The sequence below is a fragment of the Symphodus melops genome (genome assembly GCF_947650265.1).
Source record: "Symphodus melops genome assembly, chromosome: 15".
NCBI classification, from domain to species: domain Eukaryota; kingdom Metazoa; phylum Chordata; class Actinopteri; order Labriformes; family Labridae; genus Symphodus; species Symphodus melops.
Genome location: NC_136705.1, coordinates 18,003,733 through 18,020,505, shown reverse-complemented (window position 1 = coordinate 18,020,505; position 16,773 = coordinate 18,003,733). Strand labels below are relative to the sequence as shown.

The window sequence follows — 16,773 nt, the reverse complement described above, 5'->3', positions numbered from 1 at the left end:
CTGACTTTCCTCTGTACCTCGAAAATTACTCCAAAAGATGTGCTGCCTTGTTCCTAGTTGTAGTGGTTCCTCAAAGCACCGTGTCCACTGGCCAAGAGTTGAACTGATATGCAGGAGGATTTCAGACAAGGTCAATGTTGAGCACTGCAAGAGCTCAATTTTTCAGTTCCCCAATTTGGTTTGTGCTGTTCAAGCAAGAACATGTTTCCTTGTATAAAAGATATAATTCTTGTCAATAAACCACAAAAGACATGATACAGAAAAGCTTCCAAGTGCTAAATATCTTAAGCTGAAATGGTGCAACAGCAGATGGAAGACACATTATCCACTCCTAGTAATCCCCATCCTCTGCCTTCTCTCAGCTTACCAGAGGAAGTACAAATGAGTGTCTCAAGAAAATAACCTTATTCTGTGTTTTAAGATATGGAAACTCGAATGGAAGGTTTGTGGTTGGCCCTAAGACGTGTGCCTCAGAGCAGTGCAGGAAAATAGTGCTTAAAATAGTGTATGGAAATCAGTCTGTTGAGCTAAATAGACGGCCCTCTATCTCACTCTTAAGAATTGACCATTGATTTAAACCAGTAGTTGAAGGTGTGGGCTTAGAGACCCTCAAGGACTGCTGTGTCTTCAAACCAGGGGAGCCTCGAGAGCACACAAATGGTGAATTGGCTTCGTTCAGACCATGAGGGGCTCCATTCAGAGGCTGGGAGGGAGACGAGGTTATTGCTTAGGTCAACATCAGCTCTTGAAAGTCATCTTGTGCCATTTTCAACCCCCGCAGCCCTTATCCAACAAGACCCACTCGTGAAATGGAAACCCAGTGTTTTTATGAAAACTGGATGTGTGTGTGTTGGACTGTATACCTGCCGCCCCCTTGTGCTTTGATACTGGATACACTGTTATACGAATACAGAAGCTGGAAATGAATGGGGTTTTCTCCTGGTGCACTCAACAGTGGTGTCGGATAACTGCAGGACTGCTGAGCCACTGCATTCCTCATCGTTTCAGGACAGGGGGAAAAAGCTTTCCTTGTGCTGCTGAATCTGTGGTTCTTATATTCATGCTGGATGAAGAGAACAGAATGCCTCCAAAGAACCAAACAAAGTTGACTTTGTAATTAAGTACAGTTAAGGCTTTGTTACTCTTGATAATAAAATGCATAGGCATGAGAAAAACATTGGGCAATACTGATGTGTCACACAATATTATGTATAGATTTTCTAAGGCATTAGACTTGATTGATTGCAGGCACAGATTGATGTACTGTATCTATGTTTTATAGGTTATCCAGCCACCTCAGGCAAAAAAGCCCAAATGGCATAAATCTAGTGTCTTGTTGCAGTTGAGAATCTGTTGTTGATCACAGTAAAAAATGAAGCTCAGCCCTGAAAGCTGATAGAGTTTCCAGATGGCAGATAGTGTACGAGAGACACGAAGAGACGCTCAGAAGTGCTGCTCACTCTCACCATATGTACTGTATGTCCACTGTAGCAGCACTCACAAAGGTAAATTACAGGTTAAGTGAGACTATTAGTAGAGCTCTATTAAAAGGTTCCAGCAAGCATCTGTTTACATGTGAAAAAACTGCCTCAGCAGCTTTTTTTCCCCATCTGGCATTGTCAAATGGCTGCAAACTTGAATAACTATAACATGACACAATCAGTTGGTTCATACGAAGCATTGTTCATAGCTGGGTAAAGGATTGTATTACACGTGTGGAAAAACAAGAGCGTTATATGAAAAGGTAAATACCTATCACATATGTCTTTCTAACAGGAAGTTATAGCCAGCAGCTGGTCAGCTCAGCTTAGCACAAAGAGTAATATCAGAGGGGAACAGCTAGCCTTGCTCTTTCAGCACCTCGAGAGCTCAACATTTACGAACGGTTTGTTGATAAAAATAAAAGATACAACCTAGTTTTGAGATAAATGCATGTTACAAAAGCTTCGAATAGTGCCAGCCAGGCTAGCTGTTTCCATCTATTCACAGTCGTTTTTGTAAGTCAAGCCGACTTGATTTACAGCATGTTAAGACAGGTATGATCATATCATCACACTGACTTCTCAACTTACTCTCTGCAAGGAAAGAATAAGCTTGTTTTACAAAATATCTGGAATGTTTTATCTGAATCTGCATGTGTTTATTAAGTGCACGCCCATTTTGAGTAGCAGTTCCCACTTTCTTACCGTATGTAGCGGTCTTCGACAAGGCAACGATAAAAGGTCCTGTGCATCATGGCGACTCTCTCAAGGTGCCTACCACGTCAAGACACGTGCCATTACAACTATAAAGTTAAAGATTTTTCTGGCTTTGATAACTGTTGGAAATATTTGAGGTAAATGTAGTATTCAATAACAATATCTACTATATACTGTATCATAACTATAGTCATTTTTAAAATGATTTAGATATTTTAATGTAAACAATCTAATACAATTCTACGTATCATACCTTAAATGTTATCTAAATTATCATGACCTCCTTGTTTGTTTGTTTTTTAATTACAGAAATGTTTGGGAACAAACAAATATGAACCTGATATGAGCAGGGTTTTGCGCCTCACAGTGTTCAAGTTGAGTTACAAAGTGTCCCCTTTTTTAAAAAAAAAAAAAAAAAAACCCTCCAGTTTTCACGATGTCATTTTAGTTCAACAATAATGTTGTCAAAACCAACTGTTTGGTTTCTTCTTCCTGTCAAAGACTGTGACGTTTGAGGTTGATATCTGTGGTCCCGATCCTGCAGCGTGATGATGTTATGTGAGACTTCCACCACAGCGTTGTGGTGGGTTTAGCTATTGTCTTATGTAACCACTGACTCCATAATGGTGGTAATTACAAAGCTATTTTCTGCTCAAACGTTCTAAAAGCTTTGAGATTTACTCAGGCTGTTGACTAAGTAGCTACAGTTGTAGTGAATATTGTTAAGAGTATTGCCAGTCAGCATTTGGCTGTTCTTTTTTTCCCACTTTGTGGTTAAAACTCTGAAGCAGATTCTGGGATTGAGCTCGGCCTTGAGTAGACGGCAATGCCAATGATGCAGGCTGATAAAAAGTTAAAAGAGGAGAAAAAGAACATCGAAAGGTACAGGTGTTCTTCTGCACGTCTGCACCAAAATCAGACAAATGCACAGATACACAAGTACACATACTAACACACCAACCCACCCACACACACATTTCCTGACGTCTGCTTCCTTCACCTTTACTCGTCCCACTTCAGCACACATAATCCCTACCATCAGAAAAGTAAGAACACATTTTCCTTCTAATCTTGTTTCCATGACCTTTCAGTTTGCTTTTCAGCAGATGTATCCATACTTTCAGTCACTCTTCACTTTTCACTCAGCTGGACTCATTTCCACTTTGTGCAAAGCTGCTGTTGTGGCGCTAACAAAAGAGCTGTTTTCTTCTACAGTGACCTCAGACTAATATAAGTTTCATTTTAAAGAATGTAAAGATGGTAACTGTCAAATATTCAAACGCTTAAAAATCCCATTCCCCTCCCAGGCTGTATTATAAAATAGTCCAGAGAAAATGTTCATTGTAAAAGGTACAATAATGTGAACACTATAGATTGGATGAGTTGATTTCTCACACATGGTTTCTAAATGTTAGGTTTTTTTTCATTTTTTTTCCTCTTTGGAGCATGTGTTTGTGCATGATTGATTTGAGCCCATTCTTTGAATGTACATAATTAATGACGTGAAGCAGGTTTTCATGTTTAAGTGTTTTTTTTTCTCCCTATGAATTTCATGTAATCACAACCCATCTGATAAACAACCTGCACTGGTCTGGAACCAGCACGTGTGTAATGTTTTTAAAGGTCTTTTTATTGTTTTTTTTGAGGTTCAGTGACCTCAGCCTCAGCACCTGCCATTTGCAAGGATGGTTAAAGAAACAGGCAGTGCAGCCCTGGCCATTAATAACACTATATATTTGCTCAGGCCCTATTAAAATGACTGTATGTCTTCCCTGAGTATGTATATTCTGACTTACAGCCAAGCACTCTCCTGTCCCCCTACTTTTATATTTGCTTACATTTCTGTAAGTGGCAGGTTGTTGAGGTGAAACGACATTCCCTTATAATCGACGTCGGTGTGAAAACGATTAATTTCAGACACGAGGATTGTTTCTATTTTGAGTTGACGCAGGTCTTTTTACGCCTGCCAGGCTGACCTTTCTTCTGTAATGATCAATTTAATTCAATACACCAGTAGTGTAGTTGATGTTGCCCTTTACTGCTCATTAAACCACACACATTAGATGAAGTCAGATGTTTTCAATTACTTTATGAAATATTGCACAAGTTGGTGTAATGAAGTAATTTAAGATGTGATGTCCATGTAATTAATATAAGAACATTAAGATCTTTCGGAAAGCTTTTAAACCCACTTTGGAAATACAAACTCTCTATGATATAGATGCTTTCATTATTTTTTTGTTGTCGCTTGCTGCTCTGACTAATTTATTGGCATGAGGTTTTGTTTAAGCTGATGCTTTGGTGCAAAGACTTAACACATTGCATGGTTAGTTTCATTCCAGAGCCAAAACCAGCATGTTGCTCCGAGTCAAACAATAACAGCCTCCTCCTAACTGGACCCACCCTTACTATGCAAAATATCCCGCTGTAAGGCTGATGATGTTTTCGCCTTGCAGCTCAGCAAATAAATTCAATAAATCACCCCTCACGTTGATTACATGTGTAAGTAATGGAAAAGCAGTGACAGAGTTTCTGTGGCAAGTCGTTCATTTAGTCTGTAAGCAGAATGTCTGCACTGCCCTTTTTACGTTCCTTCAGCAGATAGGCGTGTGGACGCGATGTCATTTAGTAATCTTAAGTCATTACTGAAAGGGAGATCAATTTCTCAGAGAAACATTTACTTCTTGCTTTTTGTTGAGCAAGCCACTTTGTTTTAGCCCTCCTGTGGCGCACCACATATGTCTTTGTCGCTGCCATGCCGGTCCTCCAATCAGTGTCTTAATAAAGAGGTCAAGCTAAGTATTTATTCAGCTGCTGTCAAGCTGGACCTGATCCTAACAGATCCTAATCCATCCTTGGAGGGATAAAGGAATTGAAGTAAAAGCTGTGATGTTTCTAAAAGGTAACAGCCAAAAGGTTGAGGAATTGAATAAGTGTTGATGGAGAGAAGATGCTGTCATATGCCTCGAGGGCAGTCATTTGTCTCAAACTCAGACTTCACAAAATAAATTAAAAGCTGCAACATTATGAAATGAAATACATCTTAAGTGTTGACGCAGAAAGTCTCCTTGTGTACTTTCCTTTTATCTCAAACACCAGTTGTAACGTCTCCTCATTTACAGCGGCCTGTAATTGCTGCCTGTCTAATTGAGATGCATGACTGCAAAACTGAGGATTTAATTACATCATATTTCACTCAGTGCAGATGAATCATGACTGCCTAATATTGGTGTCTACAATATATTTTGCACATTAGCATCCAATCATTTTGCCTCATCCTTTAACCATCTCGTTAATTAGGTAATACGTCTTCTCTGTGTTCATGTCTATCACGCTACATCATTCCTTGTTCTTTCTATTAATTATGTACAACTGCACCACTCCTAAAGCACAGAATTTCTATACGGAAAATGTGCATGGGGTGTTTTGGAGCAGCTGTGAAAGTGTGATGGAACACTCCTCTCCTCCTTTATGGGCTGTCCTGACAGCTGTCAACCATATTGTTTCCCTGTTACTACAACAGATAGCCTACATATGGCATTTCCATACAGCAGATTCTGTGCCAGCTTTGTCACTTAGCTGTTCTGTAAAGAGTTGCTGAAAGGTCGCACAAAGGAGCCACGATTTATGTGAAATATGCATGGAAATGGTTTAGCGAGAGTGACAACATTATGGACTTATGTACACTATATATTTGAAAGATAGACTGTCACAGCGTATAAGACACAATGGATCTGTGCTCTCCACTCAATTTATGAAGTTCAGATTTTTCGAAACTGAAACACTACTTTAAGTGTGCACCTTTCCAGCTGAGGAAAGTGGCGTGCAGAAAAATGCTGTCATCCCCAGAGCATTCAAATCAGCTTGAAAATTGCAAATGGCTATTTTGGCTGGGACATAGATTTCTATAGTTTCCTGGCCAATAAAATCCTGACTAATCCAGATGAAACACAGGTCAATTCTTCTCATGTCATGCATAAGCCAGGCGGTGTTCTCTCTGATGTTTGGGCCTTGATTATAATTACAGAACTATTGAATTTCTTATGATGATATTCTTTTTTTGCTCATCCCTGTGCAATAAGATGATCAATGGGAGAAAAGCCAGAATAGATGAAGATCAGAAAAGTTAATTTCCTACTTTCTCTAATCACAGACCAAAATTCATCCTTGTTGGTCTCAGAGTTAAGCCTTTAGAGTACTGTATAGTGCTGTGTAACACATTGTGTGACTTGTTTGTTAAGCATCCTTCATAGTTCTTGTGGTTTTCAGCCTCTGTCTGTTTCCACAGGCTGGTGGTTTGTCAGCACAGCGGAGGAGCAGGGTTGGGTCCCTGCCACCTATCTCAACACACACAGTGGTACACGGGACGACTTGGAACTGGGCGCTTCAAAAGCTGGGGAAGGTAAGTGACTGAAAATCTTTCCTGCCTCTGACCACCCGTACACACAAACTCAAACACAACCTCTCATACTCTGTTGGACACCCACACACGTATACCACCCCTGCTCCCTCATTCGCAGTCTTTGATCTGTGACAAAATGGAGCACATTTTCCCTACTTCACCTCTGCTGGCGCTAGTCTAGACTGAAAACCTCTCTGTGTCTGCCTGCCATTATAAGCACACGTGAACAGAGTGTAGCTTCAAACCTGGGTAAACAGCAAGGAGAAGAGCCAGGACCACACCACAACCACTGGTGTGATGTGCTGTATTTGAGTCCCTCCCCGGGGACAAATAAAGTTTTTTTTTAATTGAATTGAACAGTAATGCACTGATGCAGCGCAAAATGAGGTAACGTGACCTCTGTCTGAAGTTTATGAAAGAGACGTGTGTTTTGATCTGCAGCAAGGAAGAAAATCAGGAGAATATGACACGAGCGGTGCTCTTTAAATCTTGATTATCATAAATGAAAGCAAGCTCTGACATGAGTTACGCTATTTCCCGCAATGTCTGCTTATCATTGTGGATCGCTGATAAGTGACAGTATGGTAGAGGAGTGTTAGTGTTGAGTTTCACGAGAGTCGTAGAGGGATCCAAAACCCTGATAAGAAACATGCATATGTAGAGTCCAGTTTGCCAGAATCCAATGCAGACACATGTGAAGTTGAGGCAAGCGTCCAATCCTGCCATATGATGATATGCCTGTAAGACATCAAAAATCAGCTCAAGTTGTCATTCTTCAAGGGTTGTCAATAGAACTGTCATAGTTTGACTTTTGACATTTTTGACAGGTGGTGCCGCATTTTGCAACATCGCGTTCGAGGAAAAAACCCAACGAACTGTAGGCACGGAAATCATTAAGCTGTGTGTTACACTTCCAAACAAACATCAGGATTTTCCAACAGTCTAGCCAAAATGTCTTTTGCTGTAGAATTGCTCTAAACTGTAACAACGATGATGGATCTAGAAGGAGATTACATGAGGTTTAACCCTGTTACTATTTCGCAACATTTTAAAGGCGTTACAATGTCTTTATCTCCAGATTGGGATTTATTGAATGTATATAAATCAACCAAGGATTACAACATACTGTTTCAACTGTATGGCTAAACGCTAACATCCTCACCAAACGATGCTATCTGCAGCTGGAGTTTGCTGCCAGGGAGTTTGAGCAAAGCACTATCTGTCATTGTAATTAGTGTTTATGTGTGTAGTCAGTCATGGGAATGGCATGAAACTCATAAAGCAACTCTGTCAGTCCTGTGGTCTTCAGCTTTCTGTGTCATCAAATTGTTACAGAAAACACCAATATTTCTGAAAAGAAAAAAAAACTTTGTAAAGAGATTATGAAAGCTCTGTGTTAAAGGCTTTGAAAGCTCTAGATGGGAGTACAATACAACTCCCCCCAAAAAGCCCCTGTGTCTTGTTTTGGTTGCATTTTCATCCAAAAAATTGACAAATTACTTGAGGAAAGGGTTGGAGGTTTTGGGAAATGAAATTTCCTAATTAAATGGCTTCCTGGCAGAGTGTTAGATAAGTAGGTCTGTACCACTTTACTGTCTACATGCCACTAAGTGGGCAGCTTGTTAGCATAGTTTCACATAAATATTAAAAAAAAGTTGTTAAATGAAAACAAAATCAGCCTAGAAGCCCCTTTTATGTCTATAAATTTTGCAGAAACATATCAACCACAGTGTTCTTTTTTCTTAGGCACCAGTTTTAGTATTATATTTATATTAAAGGGGTCAAGCTGTAACATTTAAGGACTCTTCTGTGGCCTTTGGAGAGTACCAGGCTTTTAGTTTCTCCCTATTTCCATTGTTTGCACTAAGCTAAGCTAACTGTTGTTTGATATTCACAGACGGATGTACCTCTAGGCCAAATAAGGAACATATTTCCAAAATTGTCAAACTTCTCTATCTGAACATTTCTGTCATTCACAGTCAAATTGAATTACAGTATTTATTAAAGCTTATCATACAACCAACTAACTAAAGTTTTAAATTACAACTTGTCTCTCAGATTCTGTCTGATATTACCAACACTTAAGAAGATGTAAAAATGTGTTAGAAGAAAGATCTACTTTTTTTCTCCTGAAGTTCAAGCTGTTTGTAGAGACATTTTCCATTTCCAGTGTTTTAACTACAAAAAAAGAAGAGACCCCCCAGACCCCAGGCTCATAGCTTCAACCAGCAGGCACTGTCAGCTGCTCCATTAATTGGAAAGCATTCCTGCAGCGGCAATGTGTGTCCCAGATGCTCTAACACAACAGGATGGGAAAATCCTGCTAACGACATCCTAATTACAAGCCACAGAGAAGATGTCTTGGTTTTAACACTTCCTCTGTAACCTCCATCCATCCATCCACACTAACTGTCCAACATGTTTTTGCTTTGTGGTCTTGTTTTAATGTCCTACATGTAGCTAATAATGGGGCTCTCTTTGTGGATCCATGTCATTTGTGTGCAGTCTGTTTGTGTAACACTTTGTGCTTGCTCTTCATGTCTCCCATGTTTGTTTGTTTGTGTGTTTACCGTCTGGTCACCACATGTGTCTGTCAGTTACTAAGCGACATAAGGCTCATCTGAAGAGGCTGGACCGGAGATGGACGTTGGGGGGCGTGATCAGCAGGCAGCAGAGCCGAGGTGAACTGAGACAGATGCAGCATTACGCCCCCACCTCCCTTCCTCCCTTCCTTTGTGTTCCCTCTCCTCACTCTGACTTTACTTAGTGTCTCTTATCACACAGCTCATCTTGTTCCTCTCCTCATCTACATGTTTTATTATCCTGTGTCATCTTCCAGCAGATGCATTTATCATGCGCCACAAACCCAACACAACTAACCACTAACTGAGGTTAAAGTGAAATTAATCTGGAAGCATAGATGAAATCAGCAACTTTTATGTGCATGTGATTGACGCAACCCTGACAAAAAATGCTTCATGTAAGCGTTTTTCAATAGTTGCTTAACACTGTGTGCCAAAACCAATCCTCACAGAATCATAGCAAAAAAAAAAAAAAGTTACCCATTCGCCTGAAAGTTGTTGCGTAATGGTCTTAGGAATTTTTCATAGTGAATGTTTGAGCCAAATTTTGCTTTTTTTATGAGCAAGGGAAACATGGATGTAGTTTTGTCTTGATTGTGTTTTCTACCTAAGTGTTTTATAAACAGCCATGTATCCCATTGTGTTGCAGGTAGTGACCTTTAAGATAAACAAAGAGCATTATTGCATTCCCACATATAAATACATCTTATTTCTAATCACAGACATTCACATGTTCTGCTAACAAAGACCATGGAGAAGCATTTGGAGGCCTGACAGAGGAGGATAGGCTGTTGAGTTCAGCCCAAACTTTGCTCTTGGCAGTGAATGCTGCTCTCTGGAGTGGAGTGAGAGAGGGAGAGAGAGAGAGAGAGAGAGAGATGTTTCCAGGCTAGGTCTGAAAATCAGCTTTGTGTAAAAAAAACAACAACCCAACAATATTTTGCTGAGTCTGCAAGAATAATTTATAGCTCTGATGCAGGCGATGCATGTTGTGGTTAACATAACATCTGATTCAGAGTTTCCCTTCATTGAACTGCTGGATATTGTTTGAGGGAGGCTGGTGAGAGGAAAACATTTTACCAGCCCCGACACAAAGGGGCCGGAAGAAGCAGGCAAGAGGAAAATGAAGAGTACGGAAATATCCTTTACCGTGGAGTCTTCTGTAGTTTTTGCAAGCAAAGGGAATTGCCATCCCACACCCATTTTGCTCCGACACAAAAGTGGAAATGTGTGAAGTAGAAGAAAATGGAAAGAAATATGTTACTAGACTGCTAATTCCTGTGTATACAGAAAACCACTTTTTATGTTCTTTTTTTTATTTCTGAACACACCTCTCCTTCCTGTGCTGTCTGCGTTTAGACAGGAATTGCTATAATGACAGGAAATTATGTTTTTGCTCTGCCCCTTGGCCTCATGGGAATGCATAAATCGGCATGGAGTCTCTGCTCTCAATTAAGGGCTGAGTTAGGAGAAGACACGAGGCCAGGGACACTACGAGGACATGAGCTGGCACCGTGTGTTGTAATTCTCCTCGGCTTATACCCTTTTAGTGTCAATTTGGTTATTAAAATGATTTGACTATGGCACTATGCATAATCACATTTTGAGCATACAAAACAGCTTGCAGTATCGAGATAACAGGAAATGAGGGGAGAGAGAAAAGCCAATAACTCAATCTGGTTCTTGTGTGGTTCTTGGAGGAACTTAAAGATGGGGACACAAACTAAAACTGGTGGGGCCAACATTACTGTAGCTTAAATAACAATTTATCAGATCAAGTTCTGTTGATTTCAGTCTAATCTAATATAAGATTCAATCAATGCCAGCATGTTGCATTGAGATAAGATTGATCATTGATGACGATCAAAGGCTGCATTGCAACCAAATCTTCAACCAGAATCTCAAACAGAATTGGCATCTTTTTGAATATTAAAATACACACTGCAAATGTCTGCTTGTTGTTACTGTTTGGTACAAGAACAGCACAAAGATTGGCTTTTGTTTGGCTTTCACTGAGTTTGTCATCAGAGTACCACTGGTTACTGAAAAGTCCTTCGTTTGTTTAGTACTCTGTATTTACTTAACCACAAGTTTTATGCTAAGTCCTACTTTTCCTAATATAGCGCAACATCATATTGTGGAAATAATATTTATGTGGGGCTTGACCAGTCTTTCTGCCAGTCTTCAATTTGTCCCAAGCTTGAAAGGATTTTTTTTTCTTGTGCATCTGAAAACAATACTGATGCCAATGCATGCATCAAAAGCATTATTGGTTCTGATCGTTCCTTCTTTCCACACTGGCCACAAGGAAATTCCCCTTCATTTTTTTATGTTTTTATTTTACATGTTGAAGGACAAAATCCAAAGCATTTGTTCCATATAAATGTGCATTGAAGCAACAGCAGTCTTCAAGAGGGAATCTCCCAAAGATGTTTGTTTCCCTAATGTTTACTTACTGAGCTGTGGTAAAGAAAAGAAACCCAAAACAACAAGTTTACAAACTATGAAATAACTCTACTTTTGTCCCTGATCTCTCTAGCTGGGATCTCTTGACAAAAACTATAGACAGATGGCCAACAGTGCTGTCAATAAACATAAGGGTATCTGTTTTTAATTAAAGTACATAACTAAAGCTAAAGCATCATTATATACATATTGGAAGTTTAGTGTAAAGATTTAAAGTATGTACACCATTTCTTTTTTTATTTGATTTTCCAATGTTGATTTTGTTTTCATGGCCCTCAATAATAACCTCTTAAGCATTGTTGTCATTCTCTGTTCTGGCTTTTGCAGAGGAAAAATATGTAACACTGCAGCCATACATCAGCCAGGGCAAGGACGAAATTGCTTTCGAGAAAGGAGTAATTGTGGAGGTCATTCAGAAGAACTTAGAAGGCTGGTGGTTTATCAGGTAAGCCTAGGCTCATTTGCGTGAAACATATACAGTATATATATATATTTTTATTATTATTTCATCACAGAAAGAATATCTCTCAAAAATGACTTTCCAGGTATCAGGATAAAGAAGGCTGGGCTCCAGCTTCTTACCTGAAGAAGATGAAGGAGGATTTCTCTCCACGTAAGAAGAACGTGACAGGCCCAGTGGAGATCATTGGAAACATCATGGAGATCAGTAACCTTCTTAACAAGAAAGCCTTGAGTGAGAAAGACGTGCAGACTGAAGGTGTCCCAGAGAGCCCCCAGGTGGCCAAGAAGGAGATCAGCTCCCCAATCCCTTGTTCTGAATCCAGCCCTGTTACTATCCCACAGGAAGGAAAAAGTAAAGCAGAACCTGCCTCACCAGCAATAGCTCGTATCGCACCTCATCGGGTGGAAATTGGTATGGGATTTTGTTCTGAATGTTTATAAGTTCTCTAACTTGGTTGTAGTAAATTACTTGTGGCATAATGTATGTTTTTTCTACAATGGTTTAACAGGTTCTCCAGTTCTCAGGCAAAAACCACCTCCTCGAAGAGATGCAACCCTGGTAAGAGTGTTTGGTATTCCTTCTACTGTACATGAAAACAACCCTCTGGCCTCCAGGTCATTCAATTGTCTTAATGTCTAAAGATCGTGGAGCTTGTTAATTTGTGGTATTCATACACACCTTGACGTCATTTTTAAATGGCAGTGTTCTGTCTTTAAATGTGTTTTTGGTGAAAGAAAATTGACAAATCCATAATGTTAAAGAGATGTCAGGCAAAATGTTCGAACAAAATTTCTATTCAAATAAATGTGTTCCACATGTTCCTGGTTTCTGTAGGCTGATTTCTTGCTCCAGGGTATAAATATTAAGCAACAAACAAAAAGGTTGTGGAAAAAGTATCCAAGACTGATCACAGTGGCAGACCAAAGAGAATCTCAAGTATACTACTATATACTCGTACATTTTGGTATATACAATAAGTCCAATGATTTCCAAACTATCGGCACATTGGTTACAGTTCAATTTGAGATTGTGAAATAAGAGTCTGGGATAAGAAGAAAAAACAAAAATAACTCAAAGCTGGACTTACAGCCACAGTTACCTTCAGCCACAGTTTATCTAACGGTGCCGATTTCACATTTGCTTAGGGATTCCAGTTGCCATCCCCACCCGAGCCCCCTACAGTTGAAGCAGAGTATTACACAATCGCAGATTTCCAGTCCTGTATATCTGATGGTATTACGTTTAATGGAGGACAGAAAGCCGAGGTAAGTTTTACCCTCAGTAACTAGATCATCTTGAAACTGTGGAATTAACCTTAAATCCCTTGTGTTATCAAATCATACATTGTAGTGCAGTAACTCAATCAAATTCATGAACCTTTATTTTACACATTTTTGTATGTGTTTTAGGTCATTGAGAAGAACTCTGGTGGTTGGTGGTATGTCCAGATAGGAGAGAAGGAGGGTTGGGCTCCCTGCTCCTACATTGACAAACGTAAAAAGCCCAACCTGAATCGAAGAACAAGCACTCTCTGCCGCCCGAAAGTTCCCCCCCCTGCTCCTCCTGTCAAAAAACAAGACTCAGTGGAGACTGCACCTCCAAGCAGCCCTGGATCTGAAGCTCCAGAATCCCCTGTGTCTCCAGGGAGGCCAGTGTATGAAGAGCCAGAATATGATGTTCCTGCTATTGGCGATTTGGATCTGGAGTCTGAGTTTGAGTTTTTGAGGGGAGAAAGTTACTTGGTAGGTGCAAAAAATCTGCCAAATCCAGACACTTCCTCTGAGAAGGGATCCCACCTTTCATCCAAACCTTCTCCAGCTTCGTCACTCCATAATGCCTCCTTCAGGATGGGTGAGTCATTTGAAAATGGCCATGAAACAGAGGGGTTTATGGAAGGAGAGGTAGAATGTATCTATGAGAACGACGGTTTCAGGCCTTTCAGAGAGATCCCAGAGAGGCAATGCAGCAGGGACTCAAACTCATCCAAGACAAGTGTCTTGTCTGAATCCAGCAAGGCTGCAAGCCCAACATCAAGTGGATGGAAACCTGCAGGTAACAAGTTCAAAATTGAATTCATTGGGACCTCATTTCCAATCAAAGCTGAGGAGGCACCCATTCCTAAATCTGCTTCCACCGAGTCCACCCCAGATCTGTCCAGAACAAAGAAAGATCAAGAGGAAGGCAGGGCATCGTCTTCCGCCAAATCTTCCTCTAAACCAAAGCCAGTGGTGAGGCCTAAACCACAACTAGCCAAGGCATCCAGTGCAGAGAAGATGGACATCAGCTCCTTAAGAAGACAGCTGAGGCCAACAGGGCAGCTGAAAAATGGAACGAAAACTAAAGGTGAAGACTCTGAGACAGCTTCTGTCATCTCCTCAGAAGACTCATTCTCCTCTCAGAGTACATCAGATCTCTCCTCCATCTATTCTAAAGGCAGCAGAGGAGATTCTGACCTGGAAGGCTCCAGCCTTTATCGCACCACAGATCCTTATGAGAAAGTCCAAGAGTCTGAGATCAGCTTTCCTGCTGGAGTTGAGGTGGAGGTGGTGGAGAAGCAGGAGAGTGGCTGGTGGTTTATCCGCTGGGGAGGTGCAGAGGGATGGGCTCCAACTTATTACCTGGAGCCCATCAGGCAACAGGATGACACTGGAGGCACAGAATCTGATGGTACTCCAACTAAACCTGAAAGTCTTAGCAAGTCCAACAGCCTTGAGAAGAATGAACAAAGGGTGCAGGTGTTGAACAACATCAACCAAAACCTCAAAAAAGTCACCCCACCCATCCCATCCAAGCCTCCTGGTGGTCTCTCCAAACCTACCGGCTTGTTTGGTTCACGGAAGCATAATAGCACCAAACAGCAGCAGGTTGTCAGACCTCAATCTGCCTTCATATCAGCCCCCATCAGGGATGGTCCAAGCCCTGTTGGCTCTCTCAGGAGAAATGAGTCCCTTAACTCTACAGACCATCCTCGTGCCAGCCCCACTGTGAGACGCAATGCCTCATTTGGCACCGTACCACGCAGCCAGGCACCAAACAACATAGCACTACCCAACAGGAACAGATTTGGTACTGGTAGCTCTGAATCTCTTGGCCTCAGCTCCCAGAAGAATGCAATCCCTGTATCCACAGTGAAACCAAAGCCTCATATCATCCACAATGACCTCAGAGAGGTGTACATTTCCATTGCAGATTATCATGGCGACGAAGAGACCATGGGATTTCCAGAGGGAACAAGTCTGGAGGTCCTGGAAAGAAACCCCAATGGATGGTGGTACTGTAAGATTCTGGACAGTGGCAGACCAAGAAAAGGATGGGTTCCTTCAAATTACCTTGAGAGGAAGCCTTAGCGCTCATATGTAGAGCTGGCAGAACTCTGGCCATACATGTAAAGACTACTCAAATAGACACATTTATTTTGCAAAAAAAAAAATGGCTCATCCAAAGACATTAGTTAAGGATTTGAATCTTACCCGGTACCTTTGCCAAAATGAGCAGCCAGATCACATTGTGACTTTAAAATAAAATGAGACATCTGGTAAAATAAGTCTATATAATACAGTGCCTGAGAAGTTGCATTAGGGGCAATATATTTGGACTTAGTGAAACAGCCAAAGAGAACACCAAAGGGCGGAAGAATGATTTAATGATTTTCTACAGTGGATACCTTTAACTTGAACTAAGATGTCATATTGCGTCTATGCCTTGAACCTTTCTCTGTAAGTAGATAATGTATTTTTTGTAACTTTTTAAGCATTGAAAGCTTACTGCATGTTTGAAATGATTCATTATACTGACGATGCCTTGAGCTGTTGAAATTATAACTTGTCTCCTCACTTTTGTAAAGAAAATTGCCAAAGCTGCTTTATGCTAGTCTCATCTTGGTGCTGTCTGTTTGCATGTTTTTTTTATTTCTTCATACTGTATGTCACCTTTATGTGAAATATAATTTTAATTGTGTAATGTTGTCCTTATGAAACAATTTGTGAGCATCCCTGATTATCATTATGTAAAAACAATACTTTGTGATCTCCTTTGAAACTTAAAGCCTTAAAAGTTCTTGATTTCATTTCAGTGCCTAATTGTCCATTTTGAAATTCTCTTGAGGCTAGTGAACTATATTTATTCAGTACTTCAAAACATTGTTATTACTTACTTTTTTGTTTTTGTAAGGCAGACAGATTTTTTTTTTTTAATCAAAAAGGCGTAAACATTTCTAAGAACTGCTCTATTGATTAAGATACCATTTTGAATTTCTGCTGGGCAGTAAATTTGACAACTTTTCAGCAACAGTATTATTGGGATGCTCACTTGTGTTTTTCTTTGTTAACTGTGTGATCAGTTATAATAATTCAAGTGCCAAAAGAATGACTTAAATAAATGCACTTTTGAACAATTGTTGCTTTTCTGCTGTCACTCATGCTTATGTCACTAATATTGAATGATGCTGACATATCAGGTTTTGCTTATTGTCCCCACCTCACTTCAAGCTGAAACATTTAAACTGCTACTATTCCTAATTTTCTATAGCCCTACTGACCAGACAAAGTTCTAAATTTAAATTACTCTGGATCCATGATTTTTAAATGCCTTACATTCATTTGGCTCAACCATAAAGGTTAATATAGAGTATAACACAGATATTTGACACATTTCATCATCAAT

General features: G+C 40.2%; 1 protein-coding gene across 2 annotated transcripts in view; it reads left to right on the top strand.

Moving 5' to 3' along the window:
• Positions 1-16,506, top strand: part of LOC306835869 (SH3 and PX domain-containing protein 2A-like) — a 49,112-nt gene extending 32,606 nt beyond the window's left edge. The window contains exons 8-14 of one of the 2 annotated variants that reach the window (XM_079362646.1): positions 6,487-6,600; positions 9,198-9,281; positions 11,976-12,093; positions 12,194-12,522; positions 12,620-12,669; positions 13,257-13,376; positions 13,521-16,506. In XM_079362646.1, the coding sequence (XP_079218772.1) occupies positions 6,487-6,600; positions 9,198-9,281; positions 11,976-12,093; positions 12,194-12,522; positions 12,620-12,669; positions 13,257-13,376; positions 13,521-15,458 (2,753 nt within the window). In that variant the 3' untranslated portion in view covers positions 15,459-16,506. The remainder of the gene's footprint in view (positions 1-6,486; positions 6,601-9,197; positions 9,282-11,975; positions 12,094-12,193; positions 12,523-12,619; positions 12,670-13,256; positions 13,377-13,520) is intronic. The other variant, XM_079362647.1, reaches the window with a different exon arrangement.
• The last annotated feature ends 267 nt before the right edge of the window (positions 16,507-16,773 follow it).